The 27,248-nt window shown below is 40.7% G+C and overlaps 2 protein-coding genes across 7 annotated transcripts in view; one reads left to right on the forward strand and one right to left on the reverse strand.

The window, feature by feature from the left end:
- Positions 1-3,287, reverse strand: part of LOC125887115 (transcription initiation factor TFIID subunit 4-like) — a 29,562-nt gene extending 26,275 nt beyond the window's left edge. Inside the window, exon 1 of the mRNA XM_049573658.1 lies at positions 2,087-3,287. Coding sequence (XP_049429615.1) covers positions 2,087-3,227 — 1,141 coding nt within the window. The 5' untranslated portion in view covers positions 3,228-3,287. The remainder of the gene's footprint in view (positions 1-2,086) is intronic.
- Positions 3,288-4,743: 1,456 nt separating this feature from the next.
- lsm14aa (LSM14A mRNA processing body assembly factor a) lies at positions 4,744-26,951 on the forward strand. 6 transcript variants are annotated; one of them, XM_049573667.1, is made up of 11 exons: positions 4,744-5,027; positions 11,400-11,563; positions 11,650-11,809; positions 13,606-13,725; positions 14,448-14,795; positions 15,178-15,258; positions 15,755-15,937; positions 18,288-18,462; positions 18,695-18,733; positions 19,095-19,335; positions 21,346-26,951. In XM_049573667.1, exons 1-11 carry the CDS (start codon positions 4,907-4,909, stop codon positions 21,367-21,369), a joined length of 1,656 nt encoding a protein of 551 aa, XP_049429624.1. In that variant the 5' UTR covers positions 4,744-4,906; the 3' UTR covers positions 21,370-26,951. The 6 variants fall into 6 exon arrangements, with proteins under 6 accessions (XP_049429624.1, XP_049429625.1, XP_049429628.1 ...); XM_049573668.1 differs by having other exon boundaries at positions 21,349-26,951; XM_049573671.1 differs by having other exon boundaries at positions 14,448-14,666.
- The last annotated feature ends 297 nt before the right edge of the window (positions 26,952-27,248 follow it).

Genomic DNA, 27,248 nt, shown 5'->3' on the forward strand with positions numbered 1-27,248 from the left:
GCAGGACTCACGACTAACGGCCACAAAATTAAATTAGTAAGCAGGTACAAGAAGAATACAGTGACCGTTTGACAGATCGGCTCTGTGATCTCACTGTTGTGTGATGAGATGGCTAGTAGCAGTCAGCATCCTGTCGTCCCAGAGACGATAGAAAATGTGTTTGGGATGAACAGACATCGTCCCCAGGATGTCTTCAGGATGAAAAGAAGCAGTAAACTCACTATCGACGTGTCAGACGACTCACTCTATGAGCCCTTTGAATCTGTGCTCATTCAAAGGTAGTGTAATAAAGGGTTCTAATGCTTTAAACTAATTCATTTCATAAGGTAGATTTGTTGTTTCCCTGAAACAAAAGGTGGAATAAATAAAAACAAAAACAAGAAAAAAACATTGGTATCAGCCCAGAACTTCAAAACCGGTGCACCCCTAGTTAGTTTTTGTCCTTGATCCATTTGTAGATGTGTAAAGTCACGATTTTTTTAATATCAGCTCACCTACCAATTATTTTCTTAATATCTGATTAATGATTTTGTCAATAAAATGACACAAACTTATGAAAAACTTTGGTTACAAATGTCCAGTTGTCCAAAGTGACGTCTTTAGAGCTGCAACTATCAGTGAGTTAATCTATTATTCAATTAAAAAATAATCGGCTGCTATTTTGATAATCATTTAAGTCATTTTTCAAGCAAAAATATTATATTTCCAGGTTCTGCTGTTTTCCTTAGTCTCACATGATAGTAAATTCTATATCTTTGGGTTTGGAAATGTTGGCTGGACAAAACAGACATGATGACATCACTGTAAGCTCCACGACATTGTAACTGGCTTTTATCACTGTGCACTTAAGTTCTTTATAGACCAAACTATTAATAAAGAAAATAATCTCCAGACGAATTGGTAAAAAAAACATCATCATTAGCCCTACAAGTCTTTCAGTGTCTTTGCTCCGTCCCACCAACAGTGCAAAACTCAAATACATTTAGTTTAATAAGAAAAATATACAAAGAAAAACAGCAAATCCTGATATTTAAGAAGCTGGAGTCAGGGACTGTTTGTTATTGATGATAAATTAATGAAATAAAATGACAACAACAACTATTTGATTATCAAAATAGCTGCTAATTAATTCTCTGATGAGTGACTGATCAGTTAAACGATTAATTGTTTCAGCTCTGGTCACAGCAGCTGTCACATGATGATAAATTTGTCCTCAACTTTCAGATTCTGTCAGTATGTTGCTGCAGTTTGTCTTCAGGTACACGACCACCATTTTGGATAAATGACCATATATTTTATCACAACACGCTCACGACTCTGGGGCCCAAAATCTCAAAAGGGTAAAGAGTCCTCTGGTCCCAGTTTGTTCCTCTCAAGTGTTCCCATCACATTCCAGCCACAGAGACAGAGAGGTAAATACTCAGTGAAGGTGTCTGACATCACGTCCTGCTGCTCTGAAGGTTTCAAATAAATCCTCAAAGACACTGTAAACAAAATATTCAGTCTGCTGCAACATGAACAACAGTTTTAACATGTTGTGTATTTGTTTTCTGAACTAAACAAAGATGGAGGTCGGAAACAACACGCCTCTCTCGGCTATTCCTATGATGTGAACCAACATTTATAAATCTATTGTCAGTCATATAGTGATGTTTCTTTTGAGTATTATACATTTTTATAGAAAACACATGCTCATAAGTGGCTTGTGCTTTACATTCATTGCTGTCATTTCCATTTACCCTGAAAAGAAACACAGTCACAACTTAAACTCTTGTTCATGTTGTAGGAGACAGATTGTTACAAACTATTTTTACAGGGCATATTTTCATGTAAGCCGCCATCTTTGTTTGGAAGAAACAGAAAAACATGTTAAAAGTGTTGTTCCGTTGCAGCAGATGTTTGAGGAGTCTTTGAGGCTTCAGTAGGAACCTTCAGAGCAGCAGGACCTGATGGTAAACACCTTCACTCTTACATCATCTGACATGAGAGTGACAAACATGGACCACATGGACCTGAGAGGAAACACCACAGGTGAGTCCTCTCAGGTGGAGGTGAGGGAGACTTATCCTTGTGTGTGTGTGCTCACCGGGAGGCATGGAGAAGCCAGGGGGCAGCTGGATGGTGGTCTGCTGCTGAGGCCGGACAGCCAGCGGCTGCTGAGGAGCTGCCGCCCGGGTGGAGGTCGCCACCAGCCCGGGTCTCTGCTGCTGGATGGAGGTGGCCACCACAGGGGCACCCGGTACCGGCGGCCTCACCACGGCTACCCCGTTCACTGTAGGCTTCAGGGTGACCGCAGCTGTACTGGTCCCAGCCTGGCTGATGGGGGACTGGGCTGCAGCGGGCGGAGGGGTGCTGGCCAGGATGACAGAGTTTCCAGAGACGGGCTGGCTGGGCACCAACATCTTGGTGTGCATCAGAGGGGTGCTGTGGTTCACGACCTGAGGGCTGGAGGCTGACGGAGAGGGCGCACCCTGGGTCACCAGCTGGGCACCCTTGGGGTCCACTCCGTTCTGGGCCACCGGGCTGGGGTGCCTCTGCAGAGTTACAGCGGGAGACGCCACTGAGGGCTGGGGGAAGTTAGGCTGTGAAGCCATGGGGGCGATGATCGCGGAGCCCCCGGCACTGACAGTACTTATAACCGTGCTGGCCCCGGTTTGTGGAGGGACCGCGGGCGAGTTCACCAACTTTACAGCTCCAGCGCTGCCGTTTAAACTTTGTAATCCGGGAGAAGCGGTCCTGATAGCCTCCGCCGCGGGGGCGATGTTAGTGCTGGGAGCCGCGCTCGGACCCAGGACGGCAGCCCGGTGGAAGCTAGCAGCGGCGGGCTGAGTGGTCAAAGTTACGGGTCCCGGTACCGGGGAGATAGTGGGAGGAGATGCTCCAACTGTTTGCAGACTAGCTCCGGCGGTGATCACGGCCCCGGTGGCGACAGAGGAGGTAGAGGAGGTGAGGGCTTTGCCGGGCTCATTAGCGCCGGGCTCCCGGGTTAACCCCGCTTTTGGATGCCCTTGTTGCGGCTGCTCCAGAGACCCCACTTGATCGCGCACTTTCCCTGAGAACTGACCGGCAGCCGACGGAGCTCCCTCCCGTTTCCCGTCGGAATAAGAAGCAGCGGGAGCCTTTCTGTCGCCGAGCTGTGATTCCAGAGAGCCAACTAAGTCGCTAACTGCTTTCTCATCCACCTCATTGAAGAGCATGTCCTCCAGTGGGTCGGAGGCTCCCGCCATCTTTGATGTTAGACCGTTGTGCAAATCGTATTTTAGAATGTACGCATGCGCGGAGGATCCGACTTGTTTTCGAGCATAGAACACTGGAGATAGATTGTATGTGTGTTAGCGGTGGCGCCATGTACAGGTGTGATCTGCAGGTATAACTCACTTTCACCAGTCTTTACTGTCAGCCACCAGCAGTGGAGGACGACAAATGATGTAAATATTAAGAAATAAATTAATATAGTCATACACAAATAAATTAGAATAATAAATTAATAATAATAAATTAAAAAATGCTGAAACAAAAAAACAAATATGGAAATATTTAGATACATCAATAATAAAGTTGATAATTCTACGGGACATAAGTCATTTTTCGTCCTACATAACCAGTGGTGAAAGAAGTACTCAGATATTATAACAAAAAGTCCTGCATTTAAAATCTTACTTAAATAAAAGTACAAATTATTAGCATCAAAATACACCAACAGTGACAGTGCTCATCATGCAGAATTGCCCATTTTAGAATAATATATGTTATATTATTGTAATGTAACTATTGATGCATTAACTTATTAATCATTGTAATTTTGCAGCCGGTAAAGGTGGAGTTTTTTTTTATTACTTTTACTTTTACTTTTTTTTATTACTATTACTGAGAGACTTTATTGTCATCCATCTATATACTGTGCTGTAAAGGAATGAAACTATGTTTCCCTGGCTGTGAAGCAAAACAAAAGAAAAAACAAATGGACATTAGATGCAAAAATTATATACTACAAAAACAGGTATAAACATTAATGCAGTATAGAAAATGATAGAAACTTATTAATTGTCTAAAGTGTCAATTTAGATACGGGTAATGTCAGTTAATATAAACATGTAAAGTGCAATATATGCTATTTTAACACAAACACATAGGCTATATAATACACCATTATAAATTAGTTATTAGTTGGTTTATATTTTGTATTAATAATCTGAATCTGTAAAGGAACTGAGGCTGTCAGATCAGATAATGTAATGCAGTAATAAGTAAAATATTTTTCTTTGAAATGTAGCTTAATGGATTAGAAGTATAAAGTAGGCCTATCAGAAAATGTTCTATTTTGTAATTGTATTTTTAATTCAATAGTATCTTTTAGCAGAGAAATTACTCTCTGTTTCCGTCGCGGGGACTACAGATGAAAATTAGCCTACTGTTAACTCTAGTGCAGCTAAGTTGCTGTGCATGGTCCCTGTTAAATAAAATAAAATAAAATAAAATAAAATAAAATTGAGACACTTATTTAAAGTACAAGTGGCTCAAAATTGTACTTAACACAGTATTTGAGCACATGTACTTTGTTACATTACACAAGAGTTTAAAAACCATATTAATATAAACACTTATTGTTGGTATGGAGGATGTATGTGATGATGTTGATGTGGAGCACACACACTGGTCGTGTTTGCTCTTCTATCCCGCACAGATCTAGATCTCGCGGCGGAGCGTAAACGCGCGAGATTACGAGTTCACGTTAGCCCCCGCGCTCTCAGCCATTCGATGGAGGATAAGGTAGCCATGTTGTAGTCGGTGGAAAGAAAGCACAAACCGGACAAACTCGGTGCAGACTCCGTTACTGTCGAACACACGGCTCGTAGTGGCCGTCCATCCTGTTTTCTGATCGGACTGCCTACCTGTAGCAGACACCATGAGCGGCGGGACGCCTTACCTGGGCAGCAAAATCAGCCTGATCTCGAAGGCCGAGATCCGCTACGAAGGGATCCTGTACACCATCGACACCGAGAACTCCACCGTGGCTCTGGCTAAAGGTAGCAGCTAGGCTAATGCTAACACCAGCTAGCATCCGCCACTGTTGTTGACGTGTGTCTTCATGTTTCTAAAGTAACAATTAAAGTGTGATTTAGTGCCAGACCGACGTCAAACATTCGGGCTAGTAAACTTATATTTAAGTTAAATTAAAATTAAATTATAGGTTTAAATCCAGAGCGTGAACAAATCAATTACGTTAGCCAAGTGGCTAGCGTTAGCTCGGTACGACAAGCTAATAGCGTAACCATTATGATGCAGTACGCTATGATGCTAAAACTAATTAAGCTAATGGCAACGTAACTTTGTCCCGTTTTATGATTTTATTACAGAAACGTAAATTATCACTTCAACATATAATTAAACGACTTTCCAATAACTTTTGAAGATACGTCTAAGCTCTTAATATTAACCCGTGTTTGCAACATGAGTCAGCTTTCCAACTTGTCTGCTAGCATAACTTAAACCATAACACATTTTAAATACACGGCAGGTTGAATACAGTATTGATATATAGTACAGGCCAAAAGTTTGGACACACCTTCTCGTTCAATGCGTTTTCTTTATTTTCATGACTATTTACATTGTAGATTCTCACTGAAGGCATCAAAACTATGAATGAACACATGTGGAGTTATGTACTTAACAAAAAAAGGTGAAATAACTGAAAACATGTTTTATATTCTAGTTTCTTCAAAATAGCCACCCTTTGCTCTGATTACTGCTTTGCACACTCTTGGCATTCTCTCCATGAGCTTCAAGAGGTAGTCACCTGAAATGGTTTCCACTTCACAGGTGTGCCTTATCAGGGTTAATTAGTGGAGTTTCTTGCTTTATCAATGGGGTTGGGACCATCAGTTGTGTTGTGCAGAAGTCAGGTTAATACACAGCCGACAGCCCTATTGGACAACTGTTAAAATTCATATTATGGCAAGAACCAATCAGCTAACTAAAGAAAAACGAGTGGCCATCATTACTTTAAGAAATGAAGGTCAGTCAGTCCGGAAAATTGCAAAAACTTTAAATGTGTCCCCAAGTGGAGTCGCAAAAACCATCAAGCGCTGCAATGAAACTGGCACACATGAGGACCGACCCAGGAAAGGAAGACCAAGAGTCACCTCTGCTTCTGAGGATAAGTTCATCCGAGTCACCAGCCTCAGAAATCGCAAGTTAACAGCAGCTCAGATCAGAGACCAGATGAATGCCACACGGAGTTCTAGCAGCAGACCCATCTCTAGAACAACTGTTAAGAGGAGACTGCGCGAATCAGGCCTTCATGGTCAAATAGCTGCTAGGAAACCACTGCTAAGGAGAGGCAACAAGCAGAAGAGATTTGAGCCAAGAAACACAAGGAAAGGACATTAGACCAGTGGAAATCTGTGCTTTGGTCTGATGAGTCCAAATTTGAGATCTTTGGTTCCAACCGCCGTGTCTTTGTGAGCCGCAGAAAAGGTGAACGGATGGATTTCACATGCCTGGTTCCCACTGTGAAGCATGGAGGAGGAGGTGTGATGGTGTGGGGGTGTTTTGCTGGTGACACTGTTGGGGATTTATTCAAAATTGAAGGCACACTGAACCAGCATGGCTACCACTGCATCCTGCAGCGACATGCCATCCCATCCGGTTTGCGTTTAGTTGGACGATCATTTATTTTTCAACAGGACAATGACCCCAAACACACCTTCAGGCTGTGTAAGGGCTATTTGACCAAGAAGGAGAGTGATGGAGTGCTGCGGCAGATGACCTGGCCTCCACAGTCACCGGACCTGAACCCAATCGAGATGGTTTGGGGTGAGCTGGACCGCAGAGTGAAGGCAAAGGGGCCAACAAGTGCTAAACACCTCTGGGAACTCCTTCAAGACTGTTGGAAAACCATTTCAGGTGACTACCATTATTATTATTATTATTATTATTTATTCATTTATTATTTATTCATTTATTTTTATTATTATTATTTTATTATTATTATTTTTCTTTTATCGTTTTGTAATTTTTGTTCATTTTTTTTCTCTGTACAGCACTTCAGATCTCCTCATGTTACTGCTCTCTAGTTCATGACCAAACATGGTGTTTTCAACACCTCTGCTAGACACTCCCCTTACTTCTCTGGCAGTTCTGGTTGGTCCAAATGTCTCATGTGCTTCCAACACACTCACCTTTATTAGTGATTGATTGACTGAGATATATATATATGTGGATGCATAGGATTAGTCACATGCATGCATTTTTTATTTTTTTTCTACGTTTTCAATTCCAGTGAACCTATTTAAATGATGTGTGCAATATGTTTCTTGATGACCCTGATGAAGGCCACAAGCCAAAACGCGTCGGTCAATAAAGTTTCTTTCCATACCACAAGTGTTGCTGGAGCTCTTTTGACATTCTTCAGTGTTTCCTCACTCTCCATGCACCTTGTGAATCAGTGAAGTTGTGCCAGAAACCACTTTCTACCTCAAGGTGACTACCTCTTGAAGCTCATCGAGAGAATGTCAAGAGTGTGCAAAGCAGTAATCAGAGCAAAGGGTGGCTATTTTGAAGAAATTAGAATATAAAACATGTTTTCAGTTATTTCACCTTTTTTTGTTAAGTACATAACTCCACATGTGTTCATTCATAGTTTTGATGCCTTCAGTGAGAATCTACAATGTAAATAGTCATGAAAATAAAACGCATTGAATGAGAAGGTGTGTCCAAACTTTTGGCCTGTACTGTACATATGTTTCCGAGTAAAAAACTAAACTGAAGCAAAACAGTAACAAACAAAAAAGCTAAAGTGAACGAAATGTAATAAGAAAAGGACATTTATATTTACATGTTCTTGTTTTTCAAATAAAATTTAAGATTAGTACATTCAAGTTCTATAACTTTCTAAAATCTTACATCTTTACCTTCACACCATTATCAAAAAATGCCTTGTGTGACATCTCAGAACTCAAATAGCTGGCAAATAATTTTTTATTGATCAATCCATTACTTGTTACAGCTTTAGGAAAATGCTCATACACATATAGAAAACAGGTTATTCAAAAGTGCTAAGGTCTGATATGAGGGTGGGCTAGATACTATTAAAAATATATTAAACAACGGTTTAAAGGAGGTTAACCAAAAGCAGCTGCAGTGATGACAGTCATGATGTGGGATATTCTCGTTTTTGCAACATGTGTCAGCTTTTCAACCTGTCAGCTAGCATTAGCAAGTTGGCTAGCTGCATGTAATTAAAATGTGGTCTGTTGCCAAATAGGTTTTCACATAACGTATTAGGAATTAGCCTTGGTGTTTTGGTGTAAAACAGTAAACACAGTAAGAGAAAATAAAAAATAACAAAATGCTGCAACATTTAAGAAACATAATAGAATATATGTTTCCACAGCGAAGAGATACAGTTTTGTGCAGGTATGTGCAGAGGTTCACAGCATAGACAATATATGCAATGTACAGAGATGATTACTTGCAACCCTAAAATGAAGACGTAAGTGTAGTGTCCACTGACAGCAGCTAACTTTTCTCTGTTACATGTGCTAAGGAAGAGGCTTAAGTGGCTGCGTGTCTGGCAGGCCAAACACCTTACGTCATTCACTGTGTACTCACTTCACCTGGTTCACCAACAACAGATTATGACGACGACAAACTGTTTAATGACACTTCATCTCAGCAGCCTTTATCCCTCTGATGAGCAGCCAAATACAGCACAGTGTGACAGTAAAGTACACATCATACCTGGTACACTGAGGATTAGAATACTTTACAAATCGGGTAATCAAGTTTCAAGTTCTTTATTGTCATCTGCAAAACATTTACAGAGCAACAGTTGTTGGCAATAAACATCTTAGATCTCAGGCTCCCTCCAACGAAGCTCATTAAGTATTTGTAAAGAAGAAAATAACACAAGTTTAAAAAAAAAAGAGAATCTAAGACATGAAATAGTGCCCATGTTCAAATATAGGGATGAAATATAAAATAAATTAATAACTCATGTTGTCCCTAAATGTAAGAGGGTTAGCATATTTGATAAAGTTGATGTATTTGTATGATTCTTGCACTTTTTTGGCTGTACACACATGGTTGAATGCACTTAATGTAAGTTACGTTGGTTAAACACATTAGCATTGAATTGATGTGATGTAAAAAACAGTATTATAAGAAGGTAAAGTGAGAGAAATCTGGGACACATTCACAAACTATAAGTTAGGGATGTAACGATATGGAAAATTTGATATCTCGATTATAGTGACCAAATCATCACGGCAAACAATAATATTGCGATATTTTTTTAAGCACTGTAAAATGTCCAATAAATAGATACATTGAAATAACTTCACTAAATCTTGTAACTTCCTTATCATACTAAAATGTTAACAGCCAAAATCTTATATTAAAATAAAACTTTCACATTAAAGGGGCAAGGGATTGGCACAGCAACAGAAAATTTTATTTTAAATTAACAAAATATGTAAACACATTACAGGAGCAAAGCTTATTTGTCTGGTGCATTTTAACAGTCAGCAAAATATATAAACAATTTATATATTAATTATTTATTTATTGGCACGAGAGGAAAATATATATAAAACAAAACAATGCAAGAGTAGAACAAAAAACATACGATATATAGAATAGATATCACATATATGCAGGAGAAACCAAAAAAACCCTAAGGGCAGTGGTCATCATTACACAGAATAATTCACACATTAGAACTGTGCATGTGAGTCAGAGGATTACCTGTAAGTTATGAGAAAAGGAGTGCATGCTCTCGGTCAAAGGTTAACACGGCAGCATTTTATGTTGTTTCCTTGAGCTTATGTCGAGAAAGCATAACTGGCCGTCTATATCGATTCTAGCTCGCCATACAACAACCATAATCACAGTGATTCAATCATAGTTGATCTCAATTAGCTTTACGTCGGTTTATATTCTGTCGGCTCCGCTCAGTGTTTACAGCTCCGTTTAATTTTGAAACACTTAGCAACATAGCTGCGAATACGGCTATTAGCTAATCAGTTAGTATTAGCTCCTAAGTGTCTTAAACGAAAACGGAAAACCTAGTCGCTGTTTAGGAGGACAGATACGGCTCAAATGTCCCGTATACATGGAGAGTTACACATTATGACAATCTTAGTAAAACCGAAGTCCCTCACACAATAACTGACGTTTGCATAGCATAACTTGCATTGGCTGTAAAGCTGTGGATGATGGTCACGGAGATGAGCCAGCAGATTTGCAGTGTTGCTACCCTTCGCAGCAACTTTCTTTCTGCATGTTCTGCACACAGCATAGTTGTCCTCCACCAGCTGTCCCTCAGCATTCTTCAGAATCCCAAAGTACGCCCAGACCTCAGACTTTGTGCATTTAGTTGGGGGGAAAATGTCCTAAGTGCCGCTTCCGCCATGTTTTCATTCTTTGTGTTTACACATGCTACACATGCACGCAGCGCCTGCATCGGGAGACTTGAATGAGGCTGTTATTACATATCCTGATAATCCACCGCGATAATGCAATTAATTTAAACAAACGGTCATTCTTACCATGTAAAAATTAACCGAAATTTACCGTAATATCGGTAATCGTTACATCCCTACTATAAGTAGACTGGGGATTAAATTAACTGTTTTCGCTAGAGATTAAGAGACTTAACTAATTGACAGAACATTTTCAACTAATTTGTTCATTAATTAATTGTTTAAGTCATTTACAAGCTTAATATTTTCTACTTCCAGCTTCTTCTCTGCGAGTATTTGCTGCTTCTGTTTGTCTCATGAGATAGTAAAATGAACATTAGTGGTTTTGAACTGATTGTTAGAGAAAAACAAGCAATATAAAGACAGTACAATGTGCTTTGGGGAACTGCAGTGGTTATCCATGACAGTTTTGTGATACACTCGCATATCTAAACATATGATACCTCTAGGGCTGCTACTAACAATAGTTTCCAAACTGTAGCCTCTGCTCATGTCTTCAAATGTCTTGTTTTGTCTGTTCAGCAGTCCAAAGCCCAAATATATGTGATTTATTGTCATAGAGAACAAGGAACACCAAAAAATATTCAAATTGAACATTCAAATCTAAGAATTAGAAATACTGCAGTAGCACTCTTTATGAGAGCAGCACAAGCACATGTTGCCAGTTGTTATATATTTATATGGTAGTGATACTTTTCACCAGAGAGCCGCCATAATTGAACATTCCTCAATTTAGATTTTGTACAGTCTGTCACACAGTGTGTGAGTATAATTTAACTTAACTCGTCCATATCAGATGAGCACTAAAGAGCGCTCAATGAAATATAAGAACAGCTTGGTGGAGTGAATGTTTTGTTGACATGTCATTGTCCTTTGACCCGTGATGCTAACTGGAAGCTCCTTTCTCCTTGTCAGTGCGTTCATTTGGCACGGAGGATAGACCCACAGACAGGCCCATCCCTCCTCGAGATGACACCTTTGAGTACATCATCTTCAGAGGCAGCGACATCAAGGACCTGACAGTGTGTGAGCCGCCTAAACCAACATGCTCTCTTCCTCAGGACCCTGCCATTGTTCAGGTACATCTCCTTCACACAAACACCAGTGTTACTAGGTGAAGACTTTTTAAAGCTTACAGTGTAACGTGAACTGTCTTCTCCCTCAGTCGTCCATGAGCTCCAGCTCCTCATCTTCTGCTGCCGCTGCGCCGACCCCGTTCCAGTCCGCTGGTTCCTACGGCCTCTTCAACCGAGCTCCAGTTCCTGCCTATAACCAGTTCAGCACCAGCCCCCTGGTTTCCCCTCAGTTTGGACCAGTTGGTGTTGGTAAGTTCTTCTCTTATGTTTATGGGTCGAACTATAAAAGACACTAGGGGTGCAGGGCCTCAGCTGGGCATGATATCCAAGGGTTCAGGGTCTCTCTGTGGCTCCTGTACCACGTCAAGCATGCCAAAGAGACTGAGGAGGGTTTGTTCATGGCATCAGCGTGACTTCAAACAGTTGAGGCCTCACGTTCCTCCTCTACATGTGTAGTGACATTGATTAGTCGTTACTTTGGGTTGTGTTGGTTACAGAATCTTGATTTTAAATTTACTGTCTGACACATAGATACCCTCTGTAACTTAAAGGAGCTATATGTAAGAAATCTAAAGCAAATAGTCATAAAATCCTCCTAATATGTCAAAGAGACTAAGGAATAATGTTCATATAACATACTGATCTCACCGACAACAATAGTACAGCCAGAATATTCGCATTTTAAAAAAAAAAATTTATATCCCGCAAATCATGTTTATGTTTTGAATTTGTGTTTTGGCCTGTTGCGCCACCCACTGCCGTCTACCAGTCACGCAGTCAGTAGAGTCTCAACATCAGTTAAAGTTACGACTGAGTCACCGCAGCACGGGAAGCAGCATTAGCAGTGTCCCAGTACATAGCTTTAGCAGTCTCCTCAGCTGTATCCCGGCAGCAGCGTTAGCAGCAGAGAAACCGGACTTGCTCAAACGGTCCGCTGGAAAACAGAAGATCAAGGAAGTGGCAACGCGGCCCTGCCACGGCAGCCGCTCGTGGGCAAACAAATCAGTCTCCAGGGTGCCGCTGTCCAGCAACCTCGAATCTGTAGGGGAGGGGGGTGGACACGACTCGCAGCAGTATTTTGAATTTGAGTGCAGTAACCATTTTGGTGGCCGCATTCTTACATACAGCGCCTTTTAATACAAGCTTTATTGAGGGGTTAATTGATTCTATAGTTTAAGAGCAGTAGCAAGTGTACAATTATTGCTTATAGTATTAAAATTCTCACGTTTATTGAAGACACTCCAGAGGATGCAACTGTTACAGAACTGGACGTTTTCTGCAGCTGTTTCTGTAAAATTATATTGACTGTTTGGAGACAAAGTCAACAGCTTAACCAGCCACAGTAGACTAGTCTATTGTGAAAATGTTCTTGTTCTTCAATGTTCTTCACAATAAAATTGAGCTGTAACAGCTTGGGAATTTTAAGATTTAATACTACAGCTCCTACATTTGAGTGGTGTCCATCAACAACTCAAATCTACTGAATTTAATCTGCATTAGAGCTGCTTAATGGTAAATAGGTTAGTTTATTGGCATAAATTTAATCTTTTTATTCATTTTAAGCTAAAAAGTCCAACATTTTCTGCTTCCAGCTCCTTAAATGTGAGGATATTATACTTTTCTGTGTCACACATGATAGTTTACTGAATATCTGTGTAGCTTCAGACAAAACTGACATTCACTTTTCACTGTTTTTAGACAGCTTATTGCCAATTATTAATTGTAATGACAGTAATGATTAGCTGCAGCTGTAGTCTGTAAACTGTCTGGTTTGAGTTTACTTCATTCTATAAGTTTTAAAACACACTGCAGACTCTGAACCTGTTTAGATTTAGTGTATTGTCTGATTTTTGGGACATGCTGACAGTTAAGACACTTAACATCATTGGTTAGTTGATGGTATTATACCAGGTGTGGTTTACACTCCCACAGGTGGGTTAGAGTTAGGGTTTGGTACACAGCCATGCAGAACAACAAGGTGCATTTAAAGGAACCACGAGTGTTGTTGCCCTCAATAGTCTGTTCCTGCTGTTCCTCCCATACAGGACGATCAGTGCCCTCCTTTGTGAACAGCACGAGCACAGCCTCGACCCAGTCTCAGAGCACTGCTATTGGCTCTGCTCTGTCCTCTGAATATCGCTCTCTGGGTCCGTTTGTAACCGAAGGTAAAGACCTACAGGAAGCTGTTTGAAAAGGGAATCACAGATCTGTGTGTCTACTCACCACACCGGGTGGTACTAAATTACTCCTGACACTATCATTTACACAAGTGAAAACTCTGCACTAATAATATCTGGTGAAATACTGCTTTACTTGCAGACACAGTGTTTGATGGGTTTTCACTGTAAATGTATGAACTCCTCCTTTCTTCGTATGTTTAAATCAAGAACACTCTTACTGACATATTGTGTTTCCACTTTGTGACAGAAAGTAATGACTGAGATTAATCTTTGCAGAATGCTTCCACTATCAGAAGTAGTAAATTGAGACTATTGGGCTTGAATTTAATAGCATGCTCCTCACAGTAACATGCATGTCCTGTTGAATCAGTTCTGTGTCAGATTAAAGCTCCAGACTTTGATGGGAGCGTTTGTAAAATATTAAACTGTTATCAGAGAACCTTCCTCAGTGAGGTGGTCTCACATGTAGCTCAGTTCATCTGGTTCACACCAAGAAACAAAGGAGCATCCAGAGGTTCAGCTCCTGCTGGGTGTAGTTTGAAATGAACCCAGCTAGCTTGTTTCCCTTTAAACAGTGAGAATGACCTCTGTCTCTGAGCTGTTTTTGGTCCGATCAATGCTGACTAATGATCAGGTTGATTTAGTTAAGTCACTGTGAGCAGTGTGCACCACTAACCCCAATCCCTGCCCTGGTTTTCCCCCACCAGGCCGCAGCAGCCCCACCCTGGACCCTTTGCGGAAGAGCCCCACCCTGGAGCAGGTGATCCAAACTTCCCCGTCGGCTCCGTCAGCCCCGACCACTACCACCACAGCCCCAGCACCCGGCCTGGGACGCAGGAGCCCCACCCACGGTCGCACGGCCCCCTCCAGTGCCGGTCAGGGCATCCAGAAGGTCCAGCACCAGGAAGGCGTGGACACGAGGAGGGGTGAGACTGTCAGGGGAGGCCGCAGCAGCCAGGGCTGGTCTGCACCCCGAACCATCTCCGCCTCTCACATCACTGCTGTAGATAGGGCTTCCACTGCAGGGCTTACCCACTCTATCTTTAGCCACCCAGGTGAGAGCTCAGACCAGAGATCAGCACATTGTGTGATCTGTGCTGCTGTCTTATATAGAGTTATATTTATTATTCATTCCTGAGAGCACAGTGGATATTTTTAATAGAAGAACATGATTCAAGATGAGCAAACCAATCTATTCTCTGCTCATTTTATTTAAAATGTCCCTGTGCGTGCTCAGGAGTGAGGCACAAATGAAACTCTGTAGTCATCTGGTAAAGAATCATTTCCACGTTGTGTGATATGTTAACATTTTGTTCCAGAGGTCCCACATTTGAAAGCGTTGTGCCTTTATCTGAAGGTAGGAGACTAGTGGCAGCAGGACTGTTTCTCTTGACTGTTGACGTTGTTTTGGAAGACTAAAAGACTCTGCTGTTCCAGGCACAGACGTCCAGAAAGCCCCCAAACCAGAGTCTGAGCAGGCGCGAGGTGAAGGCAGGGATACCAGTAAACGTTCCACAGGTTAAACCCTCCTCTGCTCTGACACCATCCTCAACAGCCCATTCAGACTCTGCATGCCTGTACAGCTTTCCTTTCAGACAGTGGAGCCCATAAACTCATCGACCCCGATCATCCTTCTTTGACGTGTTTTTCTTTGCTAGTGAACGTGTGTGCAGATTGACATGCTGTTCATGTCAATGGACTCGAGGCGATGAGACACAACGGTGTTTTCATGCTCAGCGAATACCTGAGCATGCTATCTGAATTATTTACTGCATTTCCTCCATGTTTGATGTGACTGGTGTAAAGCTAACCTCTGAAGCCAAGCTGCATTCATGCCACTTGGCTCTTTGCTAACTCATTTTGAAAGACTGAGAACTCTTCTACCATAGTGGATGTGTGCCTTGGTTTACTACCTCATGTGTTGCCATGAAATTAGTTTGTGTTTACTGGTGTTTTTATTCAGCACCGCTCTTTTATTGTGAAAGCTAATGTACTTTGTTATTGTGTCATTTAGCTGCTGCTGGAGCACCGGCTAACCGGCGTGGACGAGGGGGTGGACACCGCGGCAGAGGGCGCTTCAACGTTCGCCGAGACGGACCCATGAAGTTCGAGAAAGACTTCGACTTTGAGAGCGCCAACGCCCAGTTCAACAAGGAGGAGATCGACAGGGAGTTCCAGAGCAAGCTCAAATTAAAAGGTATTTGCTGGAAATATATAATATTTTAAACCATGTTAGCAGCGTCCAGGCTGAAGCATCTCAACAACTGTTGCTCATATTTTTCCTAGTAGTGAGGTATTGACTGATTAAAAATGTACATGAATGAAGTAGGGCTGTAGTCAACCAAAGAAAATCTTGGCCACACATAATCTTCAACTAATCGATTAGTTGTGGGAGGAGAAAAAAATCTGCACGTTATTTTTTACTTCTGCAATGTTGTCTGTGTCACTCTGCAGTTACACCTCCAAAACACTAGTTGGCGGTGGAGGACTGTGTTAAGTGCTGTAAAGTTTAGTTCAAATCAGCCTTTATTTATATAGTTGATTCAAAACACACATTAAATGCCAGCCTATGGCATTTTACATGGTATACATTAGCCTAGCGACAAGCGGAAATTTCGGAGTATAAATCCCTGAAGGATAAATCACACACACGACTTAAAATGCTATTTTAGTGGAGGCTTTACTGTCTTCACAATTTATTGTTTCTTATCTGTGAAATACAAGTAAATACAAGCTTCGTTTCCACTGAGGGAAATGGTTTCAGCTTACAGAAACTGACAGGAGGTCTGCGTGACTGCGTCACCACGACGCTGAGCATTAGGGTGGGCGAGTCCAACTTTCTGTCAACAATGGGGGTGTTTTGAAAACACCCCCATTTTCACAGGTAAGTTAGCCTGTCCCCCCGCCGCAGGAAATAATGGATTAATCCTGAAAAGCTGTTGATGTAGCACTTTTCTCCTTATGAAAGTAACACAGCGATTATTCGACTAATGAGAATTTGGTCGGATGAGAGCATAGCGGCCAAATAATAGACTAGTCGGCCAGGAGACTACAGCCCTAGAATGAAGTGCTGCTAAATTAGATCTGATGCCAGCAGGGCAAGTTAGTTAGCAGCTAGCTCGAAGAATAACAGCAGCCGAAAATGTCCGCAAATTGGGAAAACAATGGGGTTTGGGAGCTCCTTATCCTCTGATCTGAGGATGAGATCATCCGCCATATAACAGGGACAGTAAATGATTGGTATCGCCATGTTAATGCCATTATAATTGTTTATAAAGCGCTGCTGTCGCATATGTTATGTCACATTAGAGGCCGATGCTGTTGTGTTACACGTCACAACCCCCTCTTTTGCTTCTGGGGTGCCAGCATGCTGTCTAAAATCACACAGTGGAGCAGCCTGATGCTGCTGTTGTTTGGTTCTGTCTTAAAAAAAAATAAACAATGCAAAGACAGCGTAAAGAAGGGACTTTGTGGTGGCTCTATACTGCGATCTCTGTGTAAAAAGAGCTAGTGAGACGGAGGCAGCTGCCCCGAGGAAGCGAAGCTGGTCAGGCTATGAGATAATGTTATCTTCTCTTTTCTCCTTTAAAAGTGGTAAATTTACAGCGCACAGTAACTTAATGTGTTAATCGGCTTTCATTTGTTATCTAGTGGTGACGAAAAATGTTGTTGCACATTTCTGAGCCATCACTTTCGTTGTTAGCATACATTAGCTCTGAGGGCTAACCTGGTTTGTTTACTGCATTACATGAATGTCTCTGTCACCCTGAATGTCCTGCTTAATCCTGTTCAAACTCTGCATGGGAAAAAAATAAATGGTCGAATATTCGTATTTTAACAGCCAAATCTGATTCAACTGACATAACTCTGAGTAAGGTGCAGCTCTAGATTCCAGACTGTTTTGACTTGTGTTGATAATGTCAAGTAAAAGAAAACAGTTTTCTGTTGAACTTTGGGAAACATGAGCTTTTATTCATACAGCAAGAATGACAAAACGTCAGATAAATATCCTGATGTTGTCAGCTCAACAAAAAGATGGGTGATTGAGTGAGAGATGAAAAAGATCAGTGTGAAGGATTTAGACACCTTCAACTTCCCTTGGGTGGATCATTGCTTTGAACAGATTAAAAAAAAAGGCCAAAAGTGTGTGGAAAAACAGCCGTTTGTAGTTTTTGTCCTGTGGGGCTGAGAGTTAAAGTAACTTAAAAGTAAATTTTAATTAGCGTTTTTTTTGGTGTGTGTGTGTGTGTTGTGATTTCCACTGTGTCCCAGTGTGTCTGATGAATCAGCTGCAGCAGATGTCTGTATTAATGTTCATTTCCTTAGTCATATTTTGGGCTTGAAAAAAGGAACTCAGAAGAGTACATATTAATGAGACCAAACATGCCGTTTTCTTTCATGTCATTGGTCCAAAACTTCAGTGTTGTCCTTAAGTAAATACAGACAAACACAACTTGACATATCCTCCGTCTTGTTTCCTCATGTTAAATTGTCAAAGCTCGTTATCACGTCAGAAGTGTGACTGTGTTCATTCTGTCGTCTCTCAGATGAGAAGACTGAGAAGTCGGAGAAAGCGGTGAACGGAGAGGATAAGGGCGACTCAGGTGTGGAAACCCAGAACAGCGAAGGTAACGCTGATGAAGAGGGTGACCCACTCGGCCCCAACTGCTACTACGACAAGTCTAAGTCCTTCTTCGACAACATCTCCTGTGATGACACCAGGTACGAGTCCCAGTTGGTCTTCACAAGTATCAGTCAGTCTGTAAGAGTCCCAGTCAGACACCTTGTGGTGTGGGCTTAAATTTAAGGACACATTGAGACATGTGACCGTCTTCATCATTTCACAGATGTCTCCATCATTGTTTCTGACCGTCCTCTGCCTCCACTGTGAGAAGTGATGACAGATGTTTCTGTTACAATCTCATGACTCTGTTGTCTGTTTTCTTTTCACCAGGAAAGCAAATGAGAAGTCTGGAGTCTCAGGTTTCCCAAGGTGAGTGTTCATCTTGTCACGTGACACTGGGGGCTCTGGCAGCCTCTTCATAGGTGGAGGAATTCATTTGTGGTGCATTTGTAGCTGATGGTGTCTGTGTTGTATTGGTGAGTGATGGAGATTTCTGTTTGGAGTTAGTCTCCAGTGATTCTGACAGTGACAGATAATAAAGCAGAACCTCCATGTAAATACAATAAATCATAAATTAGCGGCATTCAGCTGTTAAAAATAACTTTATGGAGGTGCAGTTCATAGTCTCATTGTTATACAGCTCTACATGATGCAGAATATGAGTGAGTTTTTAACACCACCCATCTGTAGCTGCTCCTCATCACCTCCTCTTCACCTCCTCATCCTGCAGGGAGCGGAGGCAGACCTGGGCAGAGGAGAGGAGGATGAATGCTGAGACGTTCGGCATCCCCCTCCGTCAGGGCCGAGGCCGCGGAGGTTACCGTGGACGTGGAGGTATGGGCTTCCGCGGAGGTCGGGGTCGTTCGGCTAGCCGAGGGTCCTTCGGGCCGCCACAGGGAGGCGGCGGCTTCAGGGGAGGATACAGAGGAAACCAGGCTGGACGAGAGTTCGCCGACTTATCAGCATACAGGGTAAAGTCTACTGAACTGATTTTTTTCTTTGTGACGTCATTGTCGTGAGGTAATGCAATCTACACTTTAACTGCATCCCCAGACAATGATAATGCACTAATATGTTTCATACTGTACTGTGAGTAGCGTTGTCCACAATTTGTAGTGTAAGAGGTGAAACTGTGACTAAAGATTGTTGTCAGGATCTTTTTATTTATTCTGACACTATTAATGAATCATTTATTTTACAAAATATCTGAAAATATCCATCATCATGATGTCTTAGAATCCATCACAATTAACCCAGCAACCACTGCCACTGTTACACTGATCAACACTGAAGTAGTAATAATAGTAACTAGTAGTAGTACAGCTCTCAGGGTACATCATCGGGTTTTGGGGTCTCGATGAAGGAATTACTTTCTGTGAAAAAGTAAAATAACTTTGAAACACTATTAAGTAGATGAGTAGATGCTGTAGTAAAGAGACTCTTTTAATATTTGGGTAACTTGTTTTATCTGAAACTAAATCATTTTCAATCCACAATGATAAAAGCAGCAAATCCTGATATTCTGAGAAGCCGTAGAAATAGACAAATGTCCTCTGATGAATGACCTGAACCATTAATCAATAATTAATGTCATTTGATTAATAGCAGGGTCTGTAATTAACACTTGTCGAGCACCAAATGCAGGTCGATTTTTCCCCTTGACGAGTAAATTTCTGAAGGCTACCCGCCACACTGGAGGGTAAATGTATGTACCAAAATAGTCATGTAACTGATTACTATGTTGAGAGTCTACAGTGTTTTGGTGTCATTTACGGGCGTGCTGCTCTGCTGTCAGTGTCAGAGTTTGACACACAATCACACACACAGATTACAGATTTGTCTTTACGCACGTTACCTTTCACAATAAAAGCCCTAGACCTATGCGCTGCATCACTGCTCACCAGCAGGACCTTATTCACAAGCTGAGACTGTGGAGATGGGTTAAACAATATATTGAAAATAACTTGCCTTCTTTAAAGCGGAAATTTACCTAAACTCAGAATTCCAGTGTGTTATTTTCAAGGCTTAGAAAAGTTCAATCAGTATCTGTGAACAGTAGCATCTCTCTCTCTTTAAGCCAGAAACCAGAGAAGGAAGTCTCAAATTTGTGATGTCACTGGGAAGGGGTGTCCAAACTTTTTTGACTGGGGGCCAGATTAGATAATGTGAAAATACCTGAGGGGGCCAGCTGCTTCTTGTATTATATGGGTTATTAAAAAATGACAAGACAAACGCAACTGATTAATCTTTCAGTGAAAATGTATTCAACTCTCCTCTGCTCCTGAGAGCGGTGGTCCTTTATACTTATTTGCTGTGGCCATATCTGCTACTTAGCAGGAAATGTCTACAGTTAGGTATTTGCTTGTTTACCATCGATTTACTAAAACACATTACTTTTACCTGTGTAGTTCCTACTTGATGCATGTCTACTGTACAATAGTTTTGCCATAGTGAGCTGAAGGGAATATGATCTTGCTTGATTAACCAGTATTGTGTGACGGGTTAGGGTTAGTATAATATGAAAGTCAAGTCAAGGGCTGGTAAAAATTGGTCTGTGGGCCAAGATTGGCCCTTGGGTAGTTGGGTTTGGACATGCCTGTCATAGGGTATATAAAGTCTGAAGCTTCTCTATAGACAATAAATGGGACCCACAGAATGTTAGTTTTCTTTTTTTATAACTAAATGATCTTTATAATATTGTAGTGTTCTCAGTCTGAAACAGAAAATGTTCCCATATACTCTGAACATTCCCCCGGATGCTCTCAGCATCATCTACAACATCGTTCACCATTCATTGTCTGTGCAGCAGCTCCAGACCTTGTTCCCTGACACCACAAGTTAGAGTTTTGGGGAGAGTCTGTATTATCTCTCTGTCTCATTGTGTCATACGGATTACTGTTAATTTATCATGTTGATCTGTTCTGTATGACATCTATTGCCCGTCCTAAATGTCTTTTGTTTTTATTTCCCTTTTGTTCCAGAAGGACAACAAAGTGGCTGCATAGTGTCGACAGGAGGAAGCCTCTCCAGAAAGGTGGAACTTCTTCACGCTTCAGTGGAAAACAAATAGTTTTGGTTGACTAAAATAATGAAGATTGTCTACTAGTTGTATATTTGTCACCAGCACTGGGGGTAGACTGCTCGAACACAACGGTGGAAACAACAACAAGAAAAACATTCTAAAAAAAAAAAAAAAAAAAAAAGTCCAGATCTCAACAAAATAATTTCCAGGTGGCTGAAATAATTATGTATAAATGTCATATTTCAGAGGGATGTTTTTTGTTTTTAATGAATTATGTCCCCGGCCCCTTTCCTAAACCTGTCTTTGATAATATTTTGTTAGCTGTCAGGGGTTGTTTGACTGACACATAGCTTTATTTGGGGGTGGGTTCAGCGTATCCTGTAAGTGCAGCACCGGAACAGCCCACAGGATCTCAGTCACACCTTTCTAACATGTATTTTTCTACTACTACATAGACTCTTCATCATCTTGTCGTCACCGTCACGTCTCTCCCACCTCTTCAGTGCTCGTGATCTTTCACCTCAAACCTCTCTCACAGTCACTTTCAGCTCCGCAGCTTCCTTTCCTCTCTCAGTCGATCTTTAAAGTGTTGACTCGTGTTTCACATCTTGACATTAGCGTAGGGAGCAACATGTGTACTCAACTGGTTTTTGTGGTAGTTTTTACTCCCAGTCCACAAGCTAACTGGGTCACAGATGGATCATAGGTCAAACTTCAGAAGTTTTCTTTGGATATTTTTCATTTAATTCTCTGTGATTTGCTTCATTCATGAGTTGCTGGTGCTTAAAGGGGCTTCGGTTAGTTGGAGCTGTAGTGTAAAATCTTAATATTAACTAGCTTAAAGCCTCACAGCTGATAGGCCTCATAGATATGGAAGATTTAAAATGCCCAAAGTAAAACAAATCAGATTAAGTGGAAGTGTTGATGTGTGCATTAACTGGGTCATAAAAATACCATTTTTGAACTTAACTCTTTAATGAGTTGTTTTTTTATTGTAAAAAAAAATCCAATCACAACAGAGGAGTGTAATGTTTCAGTGATGTCCAGCAGAGAGCAGCACAAACCTGCCAGTACTAGACAATATACACTATCATGAGGACGAGAGTTTGTTTTTAGAGATGGAAAACTGCGTGGGTGCTTGAAGAGATAATTTATTAAGTACAATTGCAATGTTTCCGCAGTTTCATCAAAATCTCATGTCAGTTGACTTTGTAATAAATACATCACTTTGATTTCTGTGTTGTGATTTGATTTTTACGAAGATAAATTTGTCTCAAATTGTGTGAACGGACCAACAATCGGTATGTTAATGTGTAATCTGTGAATATAAGACACCCTCCAAGAAGACAAAAAAAGATTTGTAAACTCAGAAAACTATTTTGCAAATATAAAACGTATAAAAAAATTCAGTCAAAGGCCACAAAAAACTGCAAATTTGCAAATATAAAATTACAAAATATGAAAAATATAATATATAAAAAATAACATTTGCAAATATAAAATGGACATGGAAATACACAAATAAAAAATCTGTGAAAGCATTTAATTAACAAACAAAAAGCATGGGTGAATATTTTCCTAACATAAATTTAAAAAAAGATATTTGTGAATCTCAATTCTAAGCTAGCAGATTTGCATTTCACGCACACTCTATTTTTCCATTTTATATTTGCAATTTAAAAGATATGTACAATTATTTTTCGGGAATTTGTGTATTTGCACATCTGTTTTATATCTGCAAAATAGTTTTTGGTGTTTACGAATCTTTTTTTCATTTGTGGAAGTTGTACAGATTACACATTTACACACAGACTGTCAGTCTGTTCACAGCTATTGAGACAAATTGATCTCCGTAGACTAGATGTGGAAAATTCATGTCACAATGAAAAACATTTCTTCCAGTTATTAAAGACAGAAACGCAAAACATGTTTTCTTGTAACATGTTTTTCTTTGAATTATGACAGTAACTGCACACATATAAAAGAAATACAAATATTAAGTAATATTATTATTTAACTTAATTGGTTAGATTTATTTTGGGCATTTAAAATCTTCCGTAGCCGAAGGTGTTTGCACTTTTCCAGGTGATATTACTCGTTCATACGGTCTGTACGTTCAGCTGCTGCTGCTTCCTGAGACACACTAATTTATACATTCAGGCTGAATAAAACCCACAGGTCCCATTTCATCCACCTGTTACAGTACAACTTCACGTTTAATGCCACTAACTTTGTCCCGCGGCACTGCACGGTGGTGGACAGCCCGCTAAAGCTACAGGAAGTGATGTCAACTATAAATAGAAAATAAACAGAGTAGAAATAAATGCTAGCTGTCTGCGTGTAGCAACATAGTTTTCTAGCAATACTCCTACTTCTCTTTGAGGTTACGAAGGATTGGGTCTGATGAGTTATGACTGAATAATCTGACGTCGTCTCGGCCTGGCATGATTTAAGTACTTTAAAACTCTTTCAGAGGGTTTGTTGTTGGTTTTTTTTTTTGTTTTTTTTTTTAAATCTGATTTGGCAGGAAATGTATAGAGTTGCACTTTTAATGCTGTTTTCTGTTCATTTGTCCTGAGATTGTATTCAGATAACATAGACTCTGTAGTGTCATGATAACTGACTCCACCGAGAATCAATAGGCTAAAAGACACATGAATATTGTTGTCAGCAGACCTGGGTCAAACACTGCCAACAAGGATGGCTAGGTCCGTTTGGTTTGGGCTATTTTCATCAGAGAAAAGCCGTAAAACTGACTTTCCAGCTGATCTTCAGCATCTCGAACACTTGCAGTAGTTTAAAATGTATAAAAGTAAAATGAAGTTGTGTGTTGACCCGGGGCTGCTCCCCTAAAGTTGTGTCTGCTTCATGGCTTTGACTCCAGAACAAAAGAAATTCTAATGAAAAGATGTCAGGCTGACATGCAAAGCTACCTTTAAAGTACTTAATTGTGCTCAGGAAATGTAGAGAAAATGTTTTCTTGATTCGCCTTAATGCTCGAGAATAACAGCTAACATCGCATCAGAGAAGAGACAAATGTACAAGAGATTTAAGACTTTATTGCACACGGCTTTTTAAAATCTTGACAAGTGGAATTGAACTTTAACGTGTTCCCTCACTGCTGTAGAAGCTGTTCCTTCGCATTAAGGCACTAAAACTGTTAGTTTCACCCGTGTGAGAGTTTTTGGGAGCTTTGAGAAAAACTGGAGTTGGACACAAGAAGAAAAGCTGCAGCTCTCAGACAGATGTGACATGTTCTCGTGTTTCACCACAATAAATATAAACTCTTACTTTGTTTGACTCAAAGTAATACATTTAAATGATGTGTTATAAAACTCAAAGTAAAATAAAATCATCTTGCAAAACTTTCTACTTCCTTATTTTGGCTTTTAATAATGACTTAGAAAGTAAGATATTCACTCTCACTCTGTCAATGTAACTATCTTGTCATTATGTTTTTATGTTTGGCTTCAAAATGCATCATTTAAATTTGATTAATGTATTTAAAATAGTTTTTTAATCATTGATTAATGCATGAATTGATTCATAAGTAAGCACTGTAAATGTCTATAATTATTGTGGGGGTACAGTCGAGGCTCTGTTACGATATATTTATCTTCAGAAAAATCAAACCGCAGCAGACGGATGCTTCAGTTTTGGGATACGTTGGTGTCAAACGTGGCTGAAAGCTGCAAACTTTTCTTTATGTGTCCGAACTCATTGTGTATCCAGGTGTCCAGTGCAGGACAGAAACCCTAATTTGTTTTACTTTGTTTTGGGAGACATTTCAGAGGGTCGTTGATCACAGACAGCAGTGGTTCTCAGACGTTCAGGTGTCACGTCAGAGCTGGAAAGAAAGGACAAATGTCAAAGCTTCTGTCAGGGCTGGATTACAAACCAGGGCCTGAAAGCTCTCAGCTCACTGTGGCCAAGTAGTTTGTGGTAACTTGATCAATAATGCTGACAAAGAAAGCCCATTATAAACTGAAATGACCAGAGCCTCACGGGGACAAACCAGATATAACATGACCCAGAAACAGGGAAAATACCCTGAAGACCTTAAAAAAAAAAAAAAGAACAACCTCTAACGATTTTAAGGCATGTGGCTGGTTATGACAGACGCAGGTTAGCAGTGTTTTGTGACAAAGAGTGAACATATCAGAAACCTTAAAGTGAACAATAACTCTTGGTAAGGGTGGTGGGAAAAAAACAAAAATCCAGAACAGCTTGAGATCATCAACACCAAGCTTTAACAATCTTAATTTAAGAGCACCATGAGCTTTTGTTACAGCTGTTTGTATGGTTTCGATCTTTGTGCTAAGCTAAGCTAGCAGTTTCCCTATTTCCAGTCTCTATACTAACTTAACTAGCTGCTGGCTGTAGCTTTGAATGTACACAAATCGGTTTCACTATAACTTGCAGCATTCACAGACAAAGCACTTGTCTTTATCTGGACACATTTTCCCCACAATTACAACATGCTAACATTATTAGCACAAGCCTATGGCATTTTACATAGTACGAATTAGCCTAGTGACTAGCAGACTTTTCCTCTTATATGAAGCCAGGGACAACAGCAACGTGTAACAAAGGAAACGGCACAAGATTCGGCTCCTTTACAACTCACAAGGTTTACTGACAAAATAACAGTCTTATACTTTACACATTATCCCCACAAATACAACATGCTAACGTGTAGTTTGATACAGAAGAAAATCGCAAAACTCCCTTCAAAAATCAGTGATTTTAGGTTTTCTTCCTGTGTCTGGACATTACATGTTGATACTGAAATGCCATCTTAATTTATTCAGAATTGTTCTAGTTTTTTATTTAATTCGGCTAAGGATTTTCTGTTAACATTCTTGATGCTAAGCTAACCAGCTGTAGCTTTAAATTATTTCAGTTTATATTGGTATTTCATGGTGCATTTTACTAATTCGTGTGTTCTTTATTATGTTACCACAAACTATTTACTGACAAGTATATCCACAGTGTACAGAGACTGGGAGAATTGGGGGAGCTGGGTCAGTGGAGGTGCCTGGTGTTAATGCTGCTCTGCATATTGGGAATAAATATACTTATAACTGATTCACTGTCCATGTTTTGTAAAAGTTAAAGGCACATTTGAGGCTCCTCTGATACAAAGTTGAGAACCACTGAGATGTAAGGAGTGTGTGTTATTGTCTGATTGGACAGATGCTGTGGGAGGAGGTGATGGAGGGGGGGTCATGTGCCTGGATATTTAAAGGAAGCCCTTTCACGTCAGGTTTTGACCAGTGATGTAAACAAACGCACACCAACACTACACGATGCTCGTATTTGTCCGTGGTCACAACAGCGGGTGGAATAAAAAAAATAATAGTTTTGAGGTTGTTGATGCAATAACTGAAGTGGCGGTTTGAGCATCAGGAGGTCGCGTTTGCTTCTCGCTTCTGGCTTCCTGTAACACCCTCTGGAGTCACAGCCACCTGTTTTTGTCTTTGAGCCCAGCATGACGTCCTCCTCTGTGGGCCTCAGTGGACTGGGGTTTTATTAAGAGCAAATAATAAACAGTTGTTCATTACATTCATGTGTCGGCCTCAGTCTCGTCTTTACAGGTGTGGAGGGGGAGTGACAAAAGACACGTAGATGCCTGAAGGTGGGCGGTCTTCTTCCTGAAACATAATCACCTTAAGTATGTCAGAGTCTACTGTCCAGTCGCTCTGTCTGCAGTAAACACTTCCTTCAGGCTCGGATTAACATTCCCTGCATGACCAGAGAAAGAACCTGAGACCAGCTTTTATATCAAATGTAGTCTACATACTGGTCTCACTTTCTGACCACAGCAGCCTGTACTATACACTCACCAGCCACTTTATTAGG

This window comes from Epinephelus fuscoguttatus, linkage group LG4 (genome assembly GCF_011397635.1).
Source record: "Epinephelus fuscoguttatus linkage group LG4, E.fuscoguttatus.final_Chr_v1".
Taxonomy (NCBI): domain Eukaryota; kingdom Metazoa; phylum Chordata; class Actinopteri; order Perciformes; family Serranidae; genus Epinephelus; species Epinephelus fuscoguttatus.